Genomic DNA, 21,522 nt, shown 5'->3' with positions numbered 1-21,522 from the left:
AGTTTTTACAGACTTAATACTTAATTATCTAGAAATAAATAAATTTTAATAAAACAAAGTATTTCTATAAACAAAATTACGTTAAAACTTAGTCGTTTAAAAAAAAATTCTTTTCAATTACATAATATTATTTATTATTATTTTTCGAATTTTTTTCTGGTCTTTAACAATATGTTTATTGTTATAAAATATTATTAATTAAAGCCAGATTTAAAATTTTAGTAATAGAATTGTAAATAAATGCTTTTTATAAAATTAGTTCAAGCCTTATGAAAAATTATGTTACATGAAATCATTTGCTTTGAACTGAAATAATAAAAACAACACTTTATATATATTATTCGAATTTAGTTACTATAATATTATAATGTCAAAATTAAGCGATATTAGTTTATCTAGCATACGCTTAAATAATCAAAATGGCGCCTGAGGATTCATGAACGAACCGCAAAATTGAATGCTCAAGAACGCATCGATAGTAAATTCAGTTTCGGTGGTAAATTCTAAATTTTGTGTCAAAAACTTAATAATAATATTCTATTTTATTAATGAAAAATGTGGTGCCAAGCAATTTATTCTTATAAAGTGTTTTTCAGGATACATGAAAATGGCGAAGTCGATAAATTTACAAGATCTTGTGAAACATATTGTAAATGGTACATTTGAGCAAAAGTTTTGTCGGATATGTTTGTTACCTTTAGAAGATCTTTACGAGGATGCTTTTACCACTGTTTGTAAAGAAAACATTGAATATTGTATAGCAGATATTCTAGAAGTTGTTTGTCATATACGAGTAAGTGCTGATTATCATTTTTTTTCTAAAAATGTATAATATTAATTTATTAAAAGATTACCTTAAATGTTATTTAAAATTTATTGGTACAATTAGCGTCAGTTCTCAATTTTGTTTAATTTTTACAGCTTTCAGCAGTACACAAATTTAAAATATGCCCAAGTTGTTTTATGATAGCATCAGAGGCCTACAAGTTTTATTTATTAACCCAAAAAAGTGAGAAATTACTTAATTTTTATGTCGAGGAATTAAATAATCAAATCCATTCAATAGAAGAACCAGAAAAACTAGCCGCAGAGTCCCTTTGTATAACTTTGCCGTGTATACAGCCAGATAGTTTTGAATATGATTTCGATATTGATAAATTTCCTTTTCAAAGTTGTGCAGACGACAAAAACTTAGAGCTGTATAATAAACACGACATGGCCAAAGCTAAAGATGAACCAAAAATTAAAATGGAATTGAACATAAATGATGACTTTGAGGAAAATATATTGATTATTATGGGAGAGAATGGTGAACCATCATTTTATAAGCCACAGGAAGACGGAACACTGGTATCTCTAGAAAGTAGTAAAAATGATTTTAGTGAAGTTTTGAAACAATTACCGGAAACAAGTATTTTAAAGAAGAAAAAGAAAAGGAAACGGAATCCCATGGAATACAAGATGTGCAGTAGATGCCCCGTCAGGTACAGATTTGTTAGGAAGCTGAAGGAACATATGAAGGAAGAACACGGGGTAGATCTCTTTGTATGCAAGGTTTGTATTATTAAAATTATTTTTTTTTATCTTAACAATACATACCTACCTTACAGTTACATATTGTTGCGACTTGTTATTAGCATAAAATATTAAGTTGTAATTTTGTCCAAAATGAATAGGTTTAATCCTGTTATATACTTTGATTTTTCATGATTCATTTTTAAGATTTAACTGATGTAAATTATATGATCTGAAATGGATCCACCATCCATGTTTGAACGTGAAGCATTTTCGTATTAGTTTAGAATGTCCTAAATAAATATTTTAATGTAGCATGATTTAGTCAAGGCATATATTTTAGGTATGTCAAGCCATAATAGAAGATGAACAGGAATTTAACAATCATCTACAAACCCACACTGGTATACACACATGTGCTATATGCAATACGGTATTCAAAAAACGGGAAACGATCATTGCTCATTTTAAATGGCACGAAGAAATGAAAAATATGAGTAAGTTAGAGGGTGCACATATTTGTGAAATATGTGGGCTGATACTTAAAAGCGCGGAGCATTTGAAAGAGCACAATGAAAAGAAGCATGTAAAGAAATATACATGTTATTACTGTGGGCGGATGTATAAGGGAGAGATTAGCTTCGAAATGCATATAAAAAAACATGAAATGAATAATGATATTAAGTTAGTATTTTGTTATTACTTGCTTACCATTTATTTGCTTGAAATTAATTTTTAATTTAACTTGCGTAATCTGACATTGTATATTTTCATTTATTAAATATTGAAAATTATTTTATAAACTAACTAGGGCAATATCATATAATATAACAAAACTACACCTAACTATTATAATCAAGCAAAGAACACTTATGTTAAATGTGTGTTGTTTATTTATGTAGAAATATGTAAATTGAATAGGGATATATAATTAAAAAATATCGAACACATTTTTAAATTAATAGGTGCTTCTAAACATGGAAAACAGTTGAATGACTGGCTGGTTTCTTACAATGTGTAAAAAAACCCTGTTCGCCCAAAAGGGCATATTAACTAAAAAAATATTAAAAATCAAATATTCATGAATATGGATATAAAAATGTTATTGTAATTTTAGTGTCCTAATTTCCCTACAACAAACATTTTTTTTTTAATGTGACATCACCAGAGTCGCCAGGCGGCTCTCCATTGAGTGCCTTTGAAATGCCGCTGACATGTAACACAGAAAAAAAAAGAAGTCAGAGTCGACCGGTGCGGCATATTGTCTGCTGACTAAAATAAAAAAGCCACAAATTTCCCAACTCAGTGTGAGCTTCTTCTTCTTCAGTTAGCGATCTGAGCCGCTTGGACACTAACGCGTTCTTCATTTATTTTCTTTTTTTTTTATTAACGTTTTCAGGAAAACATAGTAATTTCACATTAAATATGTGTAATAATAATAATTAATACAATATTTTTTCATAATTCAAGTTTCCCCGACCGCCTAAAATATAAACCATAACAATTTTTAAGATACTAAAGACAAAGAAAAAATTAAATTAAAATAAAAACACACTTAATGAGTGTAATGTGACACTGTCTTAAACTATCACGACCTTGCAATAATTTATTACTTTTCGTTCGTACAAATTTCTCTTTGTTAAGCCGACACATCGGTTCATGCTGATACGCGGATTTCTTAAAAACGCGGCGGACGTCGACATTAGTATGCCGAGTAGAGAGAGTATTTCAATATGATATTGTATCTGGGTAAGAGTGACTTGACTAAATTAAATCGGGCACAAATATGCTGCAACGCGTTCGCACCAACTGTAACACTGCCAGACGTGTATCGCTGTTGGTGGTAAGCTCATGGAACAACATCATTGCCACAGCCATCGCATTGGCGACATTATCGAATGACTTGACACAAGAACTCAACTCGGACACATAAAATAAAGCTATTTTCAGAGTTGCATAAAATTCAGTTTCTTATTACCGTAACCAAATGTTAACAACAGCTGAGGTCATGACCTCATGTCCTCGCTATCCGATAGGTAAATACGTAACGAGTGCTGTCGCCCGCGCCATGTGGTACCATATGATTTTCATCATTTAATTAAATGATTTTTTAAATTTTATTCAGGGTAATTTTTTTTTACTTAGTATTTTAAAAATGATTACATAAATAGAACCGACTCACGATACTTAATAACTATTCACGTCAGGGTCGGACAGGGTTTTTTACACACTATATTTATTATCTAAATAATTTATTATCAACTACTGTAAAATTAAAGTCGAGATGGCCCAGTGGTAAGAACGCGTGAATATTAACCGATGAACGTGGGTTCAAACCCGGGCAAGCACCTCTGATTTTCATGTGCTTCTGTTACAATTTTTCTTGCTTTTCGGTGAAGGAAAACATCGTGAGGAAACCTGCATGTGTCTAATTTCATCGAAATTCTGCTACATGTGTATTCCACCAACCCGCATTGGAGCAGCGTGGTGGAATAAGCTCCAAAACTTTCTCCTCAAAAAGGGAGAAGAGGCTTAGCCCAGCAGTGGGACATTTACAGGCTGTTACTGTACTGTAAAATTAAGTTATTACCAATAAAATACTTTATTTGTTTCCAGACGAAATCCAAGCCAAATAAAAAGTGAAGCCATTAAGAAAAAACGGAAATTTACCTGTCCTACATGCGGGCGAGACTTTGTGGATGAGAGGGCGTTGCTGTGGCATGAACGGCTACATACCAATGAGAGACCTTATGTTTGTGACGTAAGTGAGGTCTTATTTATTTATTTATTTAACACTTTTTGCACAACATATACATAAAATGAGTGAAGTAGGAAACAATCAAAGAAATAGAAAATAAAAATTGGTGCGCAAAGGCGGTCTTATCGCTTATAGCGATCTCTAACAGACAACCTTTGGTGAAAGAATTTTGTAAGGGAACTTACTCTAATATAATAAATCATATAGTTATTATTAAGAGACCTATGACAAAATTACATATTACCAAATTAGGTATTTACGCACGAGGGTGACTCGATCGGGCTCTTGAGTTTACGACACCGCGCTGTCGCTGTAACTCAGCAATCTTGATAGTTTTTCTATTATTTAATTTACTGGTTTCTCAAAATATTGTTTATTATGTTAAGCAAATCAAATTAAATCAAAATGATTTATTCAATATTGAAGCTTATTAATAGTCAGTCCAGAAACTACCACCGGTTCGGAAAAAAAAAACACACAGCTCTGAGTAGAACCGGCGAAAGAAACTCGGCGGTTTTTTTTTTACATGGGTTGTTTCGTTTACAAAAAAGAGTGCAAGGTGTGCTATCATCCATAAATTCATGAATTGTATAATAACCTTAAGCGTTAACCGTAAGCGTTCCTTTACAATATTTTTAAATTTAGCAACTGAGGTATTTTGAACGCGTTCTGGGATCCTGTTGTAGAACCGTATACATTGCCCCACAAAAGAGTTACTGATTCTATGCAGTCGAGTAACGGGAGTAATTAATTTGTGTTTGTTCCTTGTACCAATGTTAGGAGTATCACATTTTCTCACAAAATCATATATATTTTTCCGTACATACATAACATTACATAATATGTATTGAGAAGCAACAGTTATCTCTAAGACAGTAATTTGTTTAAATTTCTGTCTTAGAGATTCTTTAGCTCCTAGGTTATAGATTGCGCGAGTAGCCTTCTTTTGCAGCACAAATATCGTATTTATTGCGGCAGCATTACCCCACAGTACAATGTCGTAAGACATGATACTGTGAAAATAACTAAAATATAAAAAGCGGGCCGTATCAACGTCGGTGAATAATCTTATTTTTTTAACCGCAAAAGCCGCTGAGCTTAGTCTATTCGCCCTATAGTAATCCGTCCCACTGCAACTTGTCATCAAAAGTAAGGCCAAGGAAAGTAGTAGACTCAACTGGATCCATCGACTCCCCGTTGACAATTCAATAATTTGGGAAGGCATATGGATATCTCAAAATCCAATAAAACTCTTTTTATTTTTGTGAGATCTTTTTCACCGTGTGATTTGAGTGTGTTCAGTGATTGAGTTTGAGTGCATTCGAGTTGCTGCCACTAGCTATCCACCTGCGGCTTCCCTCGTGTACACTATTATAGTATTTTTCTTAATGAATAATAGTAATCCTCATTTTAAAGAATTTAGTAATATTAGGAATTTTAGTAATTTACTCCTCCAATTAAACATAAAGCTTGTGCTGGGAATTGTGACATTAGCCCAAGGTTCGAACCTGGGACTTGTGCGGTTCGTAAACCGTTAAAAACCATTATATTTTTGTATATTTTCAGAACGTTTGATAAGTATTTTAAATAAAATTAATAAATTTTAAAAAAATTATAATTTAATAATTATTTTGATTGAACTTGTTTATATTTAATTATTGAACTTAATTTAAAAACATATATAAATGATCTATTATACACGATCTACAATAGAAAGTCGATCTACACAGTTCGGGCTCTATCGTTTGGCGCTCAATTCGGCACAGGTACCTACATACCTACCTCTAGATGCGCTCGCGCAGTACTGAATTCGAACGCCCTACGCATCGCATTTTGTAGCATTTTAGACGTTGTAATTATATTTTTTTAAAAGTCTTTTAATAGGATTTTTTTTGAAATCATTAAAAAAAAATTAATTCTTTATGAATTAACGTTAATTTTGGTATAGGTTTTTCTTAATAATAATATTTTATTCAGGAGAAATTCAAGACTATTTCGGAGCTTTCTTTTAACGTGATATTTTTTATAGTTTATTCATACGACTAACAAATTTTGAGGCCGCTATGTATACATATAGCAGATTTTCGCCAGGGTGTGTGTGTATATCATCGACGTTTCGGCTCGCCAGGTATGCGGGCGCGGCTTCGTGTCGCTGAACCGCCGCAACCAGCACGCCGTCTGCGCGCACACGGCGCCCGCGCGGCGCTGCCCGCTGTGCCCCGCGCTGTTCCACCTGCGCTCCATGGTCAACACGCACATCAAGAAGGTGTCGGCGCTCGTTGTGCGCACACAGCGCTGTCCCGTTTGCTTTTTGTCCGTACTGTACCGGACCGGCCTGTGAATGCCCCACTGCTGGGCTAAGGCCTCCTCTCCTTTTTGAGGAGAAGGTTTGGAGCTTATTCCACCACGCTGCTGATACACATGTGGCAGATTTTCAGTGAAATTAGACATGGCAGGTTTCCTCCCGATGTTTTCCTTCACCGTAAAGCACGAGCTGAATTATAATCACAAATTAAGCACATGAAAATTCAGTGGTGCTTGCCCGGGTCTGAACCCACGATCGTCGGTTAAGATTCACGCGTTCTTACCACTGGGCCATCTCGGCTCTCTCATACTTGTTACCAAGTATATTGTAAATCTGTATCCATTATAATTTTTGCGACTACGAAAATGGTCGAAACTTTTCGGTCTTATATATCCCATGTTGCCATAATTTAAATATTATACAAAAGAAGTAGTTTTAGACTTTTAGTTCTCCTTAGTTTTTTAGAACATTCAATAATCTGACAATATTTATTTTTTTTTAATAATCAGATGGTGCGTCTGACATTCTTGCTGCCTTGTAATTAATGTATATTTTTTTGTATCGAAGGTGCATCTCAAAGCGCATAAACGTAGAAACCGTACGAGCAAACACCAGAATGTATTTTGGAAAACAGAAACGGTGCCGATTCAAGAACTCAGCGTGTCCATACAGAACGAAATATTAGAGTTACAAGCGGCACATAATGACGCGATACAAACACCTAAATGGGTAATCATTATTCTATATAATATTGTTAAGCTGTGTCATGTTTTCATTTAATTTTCATGATCTGTGAGTCGAGATGGCCCAGTGGTAAGAACGCGTGAATCTTAACCGATGAACGTGGGTTCAAACCCGGGCAAGCACCTCTGAATTTACATGTGCTTAATTTCTTTTTATAATTCATCTCGTGATTTTCGGTGAAGGAAAACATCGTGAGGAAACCTGCATGTGTCTAATTTCATCGAAATTCTACCACATGTGTATTCCACCAACCCGCACTGGAGCAGCGTGGTGGAATAAGCTCCAAACCTTCTCCTCAAAAAAGGGAGAGGAGGCCTTAGCCCAGCAGTGGGACATTTACAGGCCGTTACTGTTACTGTGATATGTAAAATCTTTCTATATTATTAGATTTTGTTTTTGTCATGAGCAATGACACCTAAAAAATCTATTCATCAGAAAGGTAAAAAAATATACGCGAAATTATGAGAGAAGAATAATAATGTCCTGGGACATTTTTCACACACGGCCATCTGATTCCAAATTAAGCTTGTACAGAGCTTGTACTATGGAAACCAGACAACTGATATACTACATATACTATTTTCCTTTTTGTAAATACATCCTTATATAGATGTACACCCAGACTCAGGACAAACAGACATGTTCATGCACACAAATATCTGTCCTGGATGGGAATCGTCCCCATAACCTTCGGCGTGAAGGGCAAGCATCCACCAACCACGCCAATTGGCCGGTCAAAATAGCTATTGTATGAGTGTTAACTAAAAGACGATGTTGTGAAGAGCCAAAATGGCTTATTTACTAACTTATTATACAAAAATAATATTATAAACGCGATGCGATGCGAAAAGTGAATTTAACTTGATGATTTGATTTGAGTGAGATGCAGCAAAGATTGCATTCTTGCTATTCCTTAGTACCAAGTACATATGTACCAAGATGTGCATATACTGAAAAGATTTATATATATTGAATATATTTTAAATACTAATTCTATGTAACTGTTGTTGTTGTTGTTGTACTTGTTGTTTGTTGTTATGTTCTGTGTATTTTACTGGGACTAGATAGAAGTAAACATTACAGTAATAAAAAAGGTCGAAAACTATTTTTAAAAAGTATTTATTATTTGACTTTATTGTTCTTATTTTATATATTCTATAGATTTCGCTACTAATTCCAATATCAGTTGACATATAATTGCAATTTTTGTTAAATAAAAACAGAAAATCATTGATCTTTATCTTTCTTTTACAGTGACAGCAGATCAAGTATAAAGGATTGCGCCAGAATATGTAGTATTATTCAATGAATTTGCATCAGCTGATCCATAATTATATATATGTATATCATATCATAAGTTATATCTATGTTACTAATAATAAGCATAATAAAAATATACATTTTTGATAAAAAAGGTAAAGGTAGTTTAAATGAAACATATTTCCTTTTGTAAATATTTATTTTTTTATGTTTTTCCCAATATATTTTTTCATACATAATTACAATGAATTGGCTATTATATATACAACTTACAAAACATCAAGAAGGTCCTTAAAGAGAACTACATTTGAGTCTTATTCTAGGTGGAATCATTTTTATTAATAATAAATTTAATACTATCATGATACATGATTTCTCTTAAACGCTTAAAATTACAAAGTACTTACTGACTATTAAACGTAAACATAAAACCCAACATGACATATTTATTAATTTATGGCTTCAATCATTATTTGTATTTGAGTTTTAACAAATATTTATATGTTTTTAAACATAGAAGGAACTTAAATTATTTTCCTTTGTGAATGTACATAATTTGAAATATACATAAATAAATTAAATTCTTTTAATTATCATGTCTTACGGGAGTTAAATTTTACTTTGTAATTATTTGTTTTGCACATTACATACAAAGACAGGTGAGGTTTAAAAGAAATCACGATACATGTATCAAACACAGATTTATTCTCAATATCCCAGCACATACAATTCGGTCAACAGTTTGAGACACTAATGTTAAGTATATTTGCATCATTCTCCTTAAATTTGACTAATATATCCCTTTATAATTTAATATAAAATATTTATATGTAAACATTTCAATCTACACATAAAATAGCTACATTTCGAATAGAATTTCAAAAAATCTAGTGTACAAGAAAATACTAAATTATATACATAGACTTAAGTTACGATCCCTAACATGTATACCTCGTACATTTACAATATTGTTTGTGGTGTGTCTAGATGACTGTGGAGTGGTCAGGTATAAGTGAATAGCCATTACATTTCGCATATACTTCTTTTAAGTGTACTTCAAAAATTGTTTATTATGGATGCTAGTAAAAAATATTTCGATAATAACAGCACATTATGACAATAATATTATTTGGATTAAAGAGTTGTTCAAGATCTAAAATTATCTGTGGTCTTTATTATGAGTTTATGAATAAATGGCTATTTAATGCGTTGGCGATGTCGTTAACGTAACTTTGCAAGCATATATTAAGTGGATGTGAGTAGCCAGGTCGTTAATTAATAAATAAAGATAAAGTAATTGAGAACTGATTGTAGTGCATAATAGCTATAGATAGCAGAGTTATTAGCAAATCAATCTGTAAATCTATGGTTTCTTCAAATATTGAAATAAAGTTATAAATTAAAATTAAAAAAAAGTCAAGGTTAATTCTATTTGAAAATATTATTTATGTGTTTTGTTCAAATATCATATAACATATTAGCAACTATACCGTGATTTTACATGCGTGAGTTTAGTTCTATATAATATTTCATCATCCAAGTGGAACTAATTTAACAATTCGGACTACAGATTTATTATTTTTCTTTCTATGGCATAAGTCTCGTTTTCTCATGATTTGCGTCAATTGTAAACCGTACTTAAAACACATTTATATACAAATTTTACATTTATAATTATTACAATTTATTAATACGCAATTTTTGTCATGGATATCGATAGAATGTCAATTTCAAAAAGATATTATTTCTTTAAAGGTTTCGCTTTTTACAGGAATATACCTATAATTTTATTTGTATAATAGACAATTATTATCACATAGACACATTTATAAGATTAACTCGTATTTGATTTCTACTACATAAACCATGTGCCCTGACGACACAACTTGGAGATACATTTGCAAATAATTTAATTGATATACTCGTAATCGTACAAATCCTACATTCGCATGTGACGACTACAGCAGCTCACTCTGAGATGCATACTACAAATTAGTAATTCACAGGGTTCACAACCTAATGCCAATCAGTTATTGTACCAGGGCCTTAAAATTATCATACATTATCGTACAATAGGATAATGATATATATGCAATAATATTATATAAAACACAACAATATATTTGTAATGTAATTACAGTTGAAATCAGCAGTACACTAAAAAAAAGTCATCGTCCAATTTTTTTCGTTTCGATCTCGCAAAATATTGGAAATATTGTAACTGCCAACATTCCGCATCACAACAAAAAAGAAGTTGCTGCCATTGTTCCTAAGAAAGAAATGAACCAATAGATGGCGTTGATAGTAAAAACAATTGTAATTGTTATTGATTCGTGTAATTATCGAATTTTACATCATAATGGAAATTATCGTACAATCCACGTACGATAGTAGTGTACTATCGTACATCGTACGTAGGTATGAAATTATCGTACAGTTGTGAACCCTGGTAATACATAATGGTTTTAATCGAAATATGTTCAATATCGAATGATTCAATGATCATTAATTGTCCAACACTAATAAACACCAATACACTATTACAGATAGAAATTTATATAAACGCTTAAATTGTAAAATTCAGTTTAATTACGTGCAATATGTGTACATTATAATACTAACGATTAAAATTGTCATAACGGGTAAAACATTAAGAAGAACAATGCAAACTCATTATAATGCTGAATGATATAATTTTGGAATAGTGTGAATAAATCAACAAGTAGAAGAATTTTTTAAGGCATTTTTTATTTTTTAAATCAATTACTACTTCATAAATAATGGACGAGAAATATAATCAAATTTAAAACACAAGGTTACTGAATTATTTAAAAGGATTCACAAAAAACAGTTTCTTCCACTTTGTACTACCGTGGTGTTTGCAAGAAAACTATTTATATCTCGTTAACCAATTGTCCCTAGAGAAGATATTTGCTTTATAATACAAATTATTATTTGATGATATTGACTCATTAAATTTGTGAACTATAAAAAGTTGACCTATTTAAGGAATTTAAGAAATATATCATTTTCATGTAAATGCATGTAACAATTTCTCCTAGACTAGTGCAGGTTTAAATAGTCCCCTCGCAAACCCCAATAGATCATCCTATCTATTGTTAAAACCAACTCACATGTCAGCCGTGTACCCCGGGGACCTGTAATGAAACAATTTTCACGAATTTAACTAATACTGGACCTTTTATGTCAAATTATCATAATTGTTTTTATTTCAATACCTTAATCTATGTAATTAATCTTACGTAACGACGACGCTGTGCCGTGCAATATCTAACGAATAAATAAGAAATATTCGTTATAAATCATGACTACATTAATAAGAGTTCATCTACTTCTAGTATAGCTATAGTCAAGATTACTGATATTTCCGGCTTACCCATAGTAAAATCAGCAGCTTCCCAAAAGCTATTGCACAAATATGAACAAAAAAACTTTAGATCTGTTATCCGTTAACTGTCTCATTCAGTCGCGGTCCTTAAGCACTATTCACTGTCACTATAGACATATTGTTCTTTTCTCTATTGGAGTTTCTCGTAGCCACTGAGGCACACTTAACTATTCACTTAACGTCTTAGGCGCGTTTAACTCTGTATTTTTTGACGTTACTGGTTCCGTAGATGAACCGTTGGCGCCATTCCTCGTACTGCTACGTACACGCGATACTGTTCGACGTGGAAGGGTGCTCTGACGCCGGCGCCATCTGCTTCTCGGCCGCCGTCTTGTTCCTGTCCGCATCCTGGGAGTTGTGGCTCGGCAAGTTACCGTTCTGGAGGTTCACCTCGTACATGTTTGACGAGTTTGAGTCTTCGTTGTATGAAAAGCAGCTGATATCATCAGTCTGTGAAACAAAATACATTTTTTATTAAATTCTATCTATGCAAATAACATCTATAACATTTTCTAGTGAAAACTATGAGTTTTCTTAATGAATTATTACAAACCGATTTCGTCCAGGGCGGCATAACTCAAACAGTAGACAACAATTATTTTTGATAGTGTACGATAGTAGTCGGACTCACGCTGCTCTCGGACAGGCGCTTGGTCTTCTTGAGCGGCGGCGGCGGCGGCGCGTCCAGCTTGCGCTTGTTGCCGGACGCCGTGCGCTCGCGCTTCAGCAGCGACGGCGACAGGAACTGGTGCAGCTGCTTGCGACGCACGTGCCGCGCCTGCAACGTATCTGAGTGGCAACACTGGCGCGGGCTGGGCACCCAGCTCGGGACAGTTTGCACAAATACCAACACTACTGTACATTCAAATGACTTTCCACTTGAAGAATGTCGATGTACACTAAACAATACATCCTCGTGTGTTTAGGACACAGATAACTGATACTCCCATCAAACATCAAACTTATTAATTGAAAAAAGGTTGAATAATATGAAGTATTCAAATAATTTGTTAATATAAAGAAAGTATATGAAATGAAAAACGTAATGCAAATACGATATATTTATTATTCACCTCAATCGTCATCCCCTCACGTAACATACTAGTGTTCTCAGCTTGGTAGTGAACGGCCTTCGTGAAGGACGAGATGTCGTACGTCAGGTCGACGTTCACGTTGGTCTTGTCGAACACCAGACCGATGAACCACATCGAACACACATTGGCTATCACTTCGCCCTGGATAAAAAAACACTCATATTAATTAGTTGAAATAAGCATAAAGCTTTTTAAAATTGTATTTTTTTTTAAATACTTTACAAACAATTTTTTTTTAAATGCATCCATTAAAAAGCAATAAAATTTTTAATCATTCAGATTTTCGCCTTTACCATTTTTTTTATAAAAGTAACTTATTTTTTAAATATATAATCAATACTATCATTTTTAAATGTACTTTATGTATGTATGTATTATTAATGATTTATAATCAATATTTGTAAAGTTTCGTACAAGTTGAAATTAAAAACTACTTTTAACAACAGTTCTAAAGATTATCAAAGAATACATAAGTATAAAATACTGAAATAAAATATAAATAAATTAAATAAAGATCAGTAACGAAAATTGTCAACTTACTTTTTCATTTTTCTTTATCTCATTTAATGCGATGTCCCCTGGTACGGGTGTGCCTGTAAGTTAATTTATATATTGTATATCTTAAAAATGAATGTTTGTTTGTTTTCCTAAACTATTCATATAATGTAATAGAACTTTGGTGAAGTGTGAACGTACACCCAACGTTAAATCGTAAAAAAATCAAGAAATAAAGTTCCGATAAGAAATTCATCGACATTCAAAATTTTTTTCATGCTTGCCACAGATTATTTAGATTTCGACCAATGATGTGACGTCAATTCAAGGACAAAGTTTTTTATTCTTATTTACTCAAAGCTACCATAGAAATTGGCTGCTATACTTACGGTAAGCGATAAAAAAAAATGCAAAAACAAATGAAATCGTTAAGGTTAGCCTGTCGTATAAAACATGACACGCAGACAGTTATGCGCTAATGTAATTTACCAGATAAGTCAAATATATTTTAAATTAAAGTAGAAAAGATAACACTTGAAAATTGCCACTATGATTTAAAGAAAAATAAAAAAGACAGATTCTATACGTTACTTACCTGGTGGTAATGCTAATGGCTGGCCGTTGTTGGTGCTCAGTGGTACCGAGTTATAGCACTCGGGGTTAACGTGGGCTATTGTTATGTGTTGATTTCTTTCTAATGTAGCTGCAATACAAACGAAGCGATATGGTTACGTTACTTTAAAAATCGCATAAACTATACAGTTACTTTATAAAATACAACTTTTATTATTTCATATCATAAGTGACATTGAGTATCAACATGGACATGGCAATTATATAATTGTTAAACAAAGTATTGAAAAAATCTATAAGGATAACTATTTTATATGATCTGTCAGTCATTCTGAAAATTGATTAATGACTAATAAATTAAATAAATCCTGTAACATTTCGGTTACTCTCATTATATACTGGACACAAGCTTTCGTAACTAGAACCGAACGTAACAATCTGATAGTGTAGAACTCATAAAAAGTTGTGAAAGTCAACAAAATAATAATATTAAAAATAACTTTATATGTTTTGTCAAAATGAGATAGTTTCGCGTGTGAATGCTCACCGATGAGATGTCGGATCTTGCTCTCGATGAGGCCGCACCACTGCAGCTGGTCCAGCGCGCGCGCCGACGACGCCAGCAGCACGATGAAGTGCCGGTAGCGGGAGAAGAAGTTGGGCGCCTCGAACAGGCGCTCCCAGCCGCACTTGCTCAGCATTATCTCGTCCGTGATCGCCAGACCTGCAACCAGCCGGCACGTTACACACGCGGCGCACACACACACACGCACACACACGCACCCGCACTGACTATCCGGACACGTACCCAGGCGGAACTCCTCCATGATGACGGTCCTGGTGGACGCGGACACGTTGAAGGTGGAGTTCTGCTGCGGGTAAGCCGGCGTGATGATCGGCATGAGGTGGAAGCGGTCGGCCACGTTGACGCGCGGGTCCCACACGGGGAATCCGAGGTTGACGGCGTCCGGCTGCTTTAGCAGCACGGGCTGCGGCCACTTCCACTGGCTGAACACCAGGAAGAATTTGTGTACCAGCGTGGCCGGCAGCGCGTTGGGGTACAGCTGGCACGTGCGGGCCACCAGCATGGCCCACGACACCCCACCCAGGTAGCCCAGAGTGTTGGAATAGATGCCGTGACCTGGAAGAGACTTCAGCTGTAGTTATGTTTCGAAATATAGGAATTTGAATTTACAAATCAAATAATTGATTTATTTAAACACTTACGTTTAGCCCAAAGCTTGATAGCCCGTAAGGTCAATCTGAAATTATTGATATTAGGCACAAGACGCAATATCTCATCAGTTACTCTGCATCCATTAAGAGATCGGACGCATTTCTGATCTAAATTCTTAAGAAGAATGTCATCACGGAGATCAAAGGAATCTGAAAAACAGAAAAAATATGATATTTATATTATATAATTAAAGAAATTTACAATACATCACTTAACCACAGCTAGATGTAATGTTTTTTAGTTCAATTTATATACAATAGTTCAACACAAATTAGAAAAGAGTGCATGTGAAAAAAAAAAAAATTGTTCCGATCTTTTTGTGCCTAACGAGCTAATAATATGTTAAATGTGCTTGACCTCAGCGAGTTGTTCCCTAGGCCATTTCATTGGCATATGCAAAGTATTAACGACCATTTAAGGCAAAGGTTATACTAACCTGGTATTTCCTTGAGAGCAAGTCTGGCGAACAGTAAATCAATTTCAATGCCATCAAAGTTCATCTTGATCACGGGCACATATGCATCTTCCACTGCTCTCAAATCTTTCACCTGTGAATTAAAATATAAATAAAATTAATGACTGATTTCTTTATTTATAAATTACGTTTTGGGGATGATTAGTTTAACAAAACTATCTTCTTCTTTCCTAAGTCAAATCAATGATGATAGAAAGAGAAACCACCATGTAAATAGTTAAGTAACGTTTTTAAGGCCATGAGTCTCATATAGCACATATTTGATTAGTAGTCTAAATAAAGCGTGTGATTGAAACTTGACTTATTTACGAATTTCAAATATTTATATTGTTCATATAATATGTACTCAGTATTTTTTTAATTTAAATCTTATAAAATTTCAAGTCCATATATATACATATATAAAAACAAAATGAGAGTGACCCGTAATCACCAAGCATTTCAAATTAATTTTACAAAATTACTTTTGAAAAAAGTTAAATTCAATGTTAGTTAACTTGTTCAAAGTGAAAAATGTTTTTCTTTTAATAAATCGGTGATGTTGATAACAATTGATTGAGATACAGATAATATTTTTGCTGTACTGTAGCTGTGCATACCTGCGGCTGTGCCTTGAGCAGCTCGTAGAAAGACTGGAAGTAGTCAGAGCGATCGATGTGCCGCGGCGCGACGCACAGAGCGTCGATATCGGCGCCGCGGTGGTGCACCTGAGAAGTTGCATATTCATACAATACAATTTTTTTATCGTCATATCGACCCAAGCGGGTAGGGTACTTAGATGATTCACGGACCTTCAGTTTAACCCAAGGAGGTGGGATACCAGATGATTTGTGAACCTTCATGTTAACCCAAGCAGGTATGATGTGGTAATAATAATGTGTTAAGCGAATACTTAGGAAATTTATTACATGGAACCAACTACACAATAATTTGGTAAACCATCCATAAAACGATTATTTTTATTGTGAATATTTTTAAATTGTATACTGAATTACGAAAGAAAAATAGATTAATAATAGAACGTAAATTTAACGCATTTAAAATATCTATCTAAGCCATTATGTATTCCATTTAAAATTTCACCACGACAGGCAATCGAGCAATACCATAAAATTCAATACGAGACCTCATTCGCTTACATGTCAGAAACGAATTTAAAACCTGATTATTCAAAATTTGTGTTCCTGAATGTGAAAAAGTATGATAAACAAGTAATTAAAGTTACAAACTCACCCCAAGCCTATACGATCCAAATGTATAAATATTCCCGCCGACGGTATCAGCAACGCTCGGCGGCATGTTCTTCCTCAGTGACTCGTCTCTGATCCACTGGCGGACGAGCCGGTGCAGCGCCCCGAGAACTTCCATACGGTGATGCATCTCAGCCTCAGACTCGAATACACCAAATGGCACGAGAGAATCTTTCAAGTCACTCGTCTTTTCAACGTCAATTGGCTTTGGACCTGAATGGAAATATATATAAATTATAATTATGTAAATGTTTCAAATGAAGAACGCGTTGGATATGGAGCGAAATAAAGAGTGTTATTTTTAAAATAATACCTTATTTAAGTACAAGGCATTTCACTTTTAAACTGTCATTTTTGAAATATATAATTTCGACATTGAAGATTTCAATTCAAGATAAAAAAATTACTTTGTGTTGAGAGAAAAGTTTTTGCAAGGCTTTATACTTTTAAAACGCTATTCAACTGACGTAATACATTGAAGATCGAGTTGGAAAATATTGAGAAAAACACGAAGACTTTCTTTAACTACAGAGTTCTTTAGTTACGAAAGCTTTTACATCGCTTTATGTCTATATTTAAACCGGCATTTTTCAAAACTGTTACGTCAGCTTGACGTCATACTCCTTACTCTACAGGTGCGAAACGTGTATTCCAACAAGAGCCGGTAAGAAATATAGGTACCTACTGTTTTAGTAAGTACTTATGAACTTGAATTAAGCGTTAATATATTGACGTCACGTCAATACCCTGCGGGCAAATCAACGCTTAATTCAAGTTAATAAGTTTTAAATAAACGTAAATCCAAACCTACTTATAAATAGACAGACATCTCTTTCCCCCTCTTTGTCAACGGATTTTCGTTTCGGTTAACAGATCTTGACGAGTGTTATCAATGAAAAAAAAATCGAAAGAAAGATTTTTCTTAAATTTTCAATAATGATTATGGTCGTTTATGAACCACTAGGCGAACACTAGTAATATAAATGACCCACCAAAGGCACAGCACATCTGTGGATATATGCGTATTAAAAAAAAAACATAAGAAAATAACAAGAAATTTTCCGTGCACTACAAACAGTTTTTGATTAATTTTTAATTATATATAGTACAATACTATTCAACTTAATTTTAATTCCAAAGTTCCCATAGCAATTTCGCCGACATTCAAAACGCCATATTTTTGTGAATCTATAATGAATATGATACACCAGTTTCAAAGAGCGGCTTCGCTCTCGTTCGAGGGGGGCGGGGAGGTGTTATGTAACCTATGCCCTTTTTTGTACCGTTGAAAAAGTGTATGATGATCGGTTGAGTGGTTAAGGCGGGAAAGCGTAACAAACAAACAACACAATTTTGCATTTATAATATTGAAGCAAGGATTATTCAAGATCTCGACCAATAATATCGCGTCAAGCCAATGTCAAAGTTATTTATTTGTCTTTACTCTTCCTGAAGTTGGAATGGGCTATACAAGTTCAGTTATCTATTATACACTTATATTCGTATGTTTTCTTTAATAATTTTTATTAAATACGTTTTAACGTAATGTTTTAATAATTAATCATTTTATTTGACATCATAATATTATGCGCTTGAAAATATATGTATGTACATACAATTTATACATACAAAACTATCATAGACAGTGCCATTGTGTGTGGAATATAATTTAGTAAATCTAGTATATGCTTACTTAATTATATGAAAATAAATCTGTTTCAATAGCCTGTGAAATCAAAGTCACAAATTTACACTAGTAGTACAGTAGTCGTCAAAGAAATAAATATTAAAACCTAATATTTTATCTATATTTGCACAAATGATAGTAGCCTTGTGCACTTAGCATTGAACAGCATAATATCTAATCGCTCGACCTAAACCAATGTTAAGATATACTTGAAAATCAACCTTCAATTTACTTAACTTGATTACTTCTTAGAAAATTTCATATAAGTATCATGGAATACCAAAAAAAAGAACTTTATTTATTTATTCATATACATTTTGAGACTGTTATTAGTTGAGTATAACTAAGACGTGAGAACATTTCGTTTGAATTTACTTTTTGTCAGTCTTTTCTTAACATTTTTACTCTAAAATATATTTTGACACTTTTAGCACCAGACCACAAAAATCTACCTATGAGAATACTTGTTCATTGACCAATAAATCCCAAGACTACTGAATTTATTTTGTTGTAATTGAACCTCATACAACAACACTAAAATGTGAAATATTCATATTGAAAAATTATAGACATATCTATCCTACTATTATAAAGCTGCATAGTTTTTTTTGTATGTATTGAAAAAATCTTTGTGGGACAGAATGGTTAGGACTATATAACATCACACTATAACTCACAGACGCTGAGCAGTAAAACTAATTATTTACAATCAAGTTTCTTAAATCATAATAGAATATAACAAATAATACATACCTGCCATAGATATAGCAGAGGTCATTCCGAGTGTCTTCAAGTTCTGTTGATTCTGATGCTCATTTGTTTTAACCGTAGTCTGGGCATGGTTAGTATGCGTATATTGAGACGAGGGCCACATATTGTTCTTTTTATACAATGCTTTATCTCGTTGCAGGCTCATTGATCTGAAAAAAAACATAGAACATAAGAGAAGGATATTCGATACAAATATAAAAAAAAACTTCCAACAATAAAAAAAACCTCCCAATAACAATCTCTCTTGCTAAAAATCTGTAATTTATTTTAAATCTTATCTATTAAAAAATTCAGTTATTTCAATTTGTAATTTTTAGCCATTTTAAAGATTGCCCCAAGATTGACAAAGAGAAATTCAGGCAAGAAAAAATACTGTTTTGGTAACTCGCAAATAGCCATATTAACTTTTTAAAAGAGGTAGATATTTTGAAATTATACAGACTTCAATTTTATTTATTTGTATATATATTGTATTCTATATTTTTTCTACTGCAAAACAGCATTACTTGGTATTTTTGTGTTCCGGTTGGAAGGGTGAGTGAGCACTGGCTCTAATAATTACACCGGTAATTACAGGCACAAGGGACATAACATCTAAGTTCTCAAGGCGTTGGCGAAGTAAGCGATGGTTAACATTTCTTACAAAATCAATGGCTGTTGCTGTTGGTGACCACTTACCATCAGGTGGCCCATATGCTCGTCCGCTTACCTATACTATAAAAAAAAGTATAGATAATATTTGTTTATTAATTTAATTATTAGTATTTTGAATATTATTGAAATTAGCTCAGCTCTCTAATATTTATTATATATTTAATAATTAGGAAGTAATGTTAAGTAGATTGTTAATTACCCATTTTATTTATATACATTATGCATCAAGCTAATATAATAATTAAAAATAAGAAAGGGAAGATATTTTTATTTGGATAATTATACTTCTGTACTTATTAAGTTAAATTAACATAGCAGTGTTAACATACTAAATAAAAAGAAAGTATAAATAAACACAGCATTGCAATGTCCCTATGAGTGGTGAGTACTTAGCTAGGTATTAAGGTAACAATAAAATTCTAAATTTTAATTAAAAACGAATGCTTTAGAGTAACATAAGATACTTAGCAAAAATATATACCTAATATATTAAAAAAAATATATTTGTTTTTCAGTTCGTCACATGTTTTAGAACAACAACTGTTTACTAATGATAATGTTTACGACATTTGTTTAGCCATCTGGTTTATTGATAACAAGCTAAACACATGTATTTCTATCATTAATACTTATTTCTTGTCTTATTTCCGATGTGGACTTGGAAATTTTGACATCAATTTACTTTAAAATAAAAAAAAAACTTGAAAACAAATCTATTAGTGGCAACGATTTTCATAGTTCATTCACCTGATTTTTATTAACTACTTCAGATCTATTGTTTATTAACAATTATCCAAAGGTATTAAATAAAAGCAACAGGAAATGTTAACTTTCAACTGACAACGAAATAATCTCAAAATTGACAAAATATTACCGTGGCACTGCGTACTTGAGACCTTTTATTGTTCTTTGTAGAAAAGTGCTAAGGTCACCAAATACGTAGATTCTTTAATGAATAACGTCTCAATACTAATTTATTTTAATAAAATAAAGTGAACTGTACGAATCCATCGAATCTGTTACGCATTTTAAGAAATAACACTCATTTTTATAAACGTTAAGGAGTCTCACGTTGTGCTCCACAAAAAGTTATTACGTTACCGTATACTTCATGCAAATTAACATAGTATATAAGTAAATCACTCACCACAGTACATTGTCATGTATCGAACTACGTGAAAATATACGCTGATAAACCAAACTCATTATAATCAAAAGAAACAAACATTAATTCCCAAACAAGCACCCAACAGTCGCCAACAACAAGCCAGCCATTTTTATAAAATGGCGTTTAA

General features: G+C 32.9%; 2 protein-coding genes across 9 annotated transcripts; one reads left to right on the top strand and one right to left on the bottom strand.

The window, feature by feature from the left end:
• Nucleotides 1-427: 427 nt before the first annotated feature.
• On the top strand, nt 428-8,704 carry LOC126778480 (zinc finger protein 141-like). Of its 3 annotated transcripts, none has more exons than XM_050502071.1 (8): nt 428-496; nt 587-793; nt 922-1,554; nt 1,859-2,199; nt 4,132-4,276; nt 6,402-6,539; nt 7,146-7,307; nt 8,577-8,704. In XM_050502071.1, exons 1-8 carry the CDS (start codon nt 458-460, stop codon nt 8,577-8,579), a joined length of 1,668 nt encoding a protein of 555 aa, XP_050358028.1. In that variant the 5' UTR covers nt 428-457; the 3' UTR covers nt 8,580-8,704. The 3 variants fall into 3 exon arrangements, with proteins under 3 accessions (XP_050358028.1, XP_050358029.1, XP_050358030.1); XM_050502072.1 differs by having other exon boundaries at nt 430-496; nt 597-793; XM_050502073.1 differs by having other exon boundaries at nt 475-493; nt 597-793.
• Nucleotides 8,705-8,762: 58 nt separating this feature from the next.
• Nucleotides 8,763-21,522, bottom strand: LOC126778471 (poly(A) polymerase type 3). Of its 6 annotated transcripts, XR_007670147.1 has the most exons (15): nt 21,375-21,522; nt 19,556-19,722; nt 17,099-17,328; nt 16,465-16,572; nt 15,827-15,938; nt 15,381-15,539; nt 14,962-15,294; nt 14,701-14,877; nt 14,176-14,283; nt 13,626-13,678; nt 13,065-13,226; nt 12,623-12,769; nt 11,980-12,441; nt 11,822-11,873; nt 8,763-11,740 (listed from the first exon to the last, which is right to left on the bottom strand). XR_007670147.1 is itself a non-coding variant. In XM_050502052.1 (13 exons), the coding sequence occupies exons 2-13, from the start codon at nt 19,716-19,718 to the stop codon at nt 12,250-12,252; spliced, it is 1,944 nt and encodes a 647-aa protein (XP_050358009.1). In that variant the 5' UTR covers nt 19,719-19,722; nt 21,375-21,522; the 3' UTR covers nt 8,763-12,249. The 6 variants fall into 6 exon arrangements, 2 of the variants coding, with proteins under 2 accessions (XP_050358009.1, XP_050358011.1); XR_007670146.1 differs by having other exon boundaries at nt 11,822-12,441; XR_007670145.1 differs by having other exon boundaries at nt 8,763-11,873.

The sequence above is a fragment of the Nymphalis io genome, chromosome 26 (genome assembly GCF_905147045.1).
Source record: "Nymphalis io chromosome 26, ilAglIoxx1.1, whole genome shotgun sequence".
NCBI lineage: Eukaryota > Metazoa > Arthropoda > Insecta > Lepidoptera > Nymphalidae > Nymphalis > Nymphalis io.
This window is presented reverse-complemented; position numbering and strand designations above follow the sequence as displayed.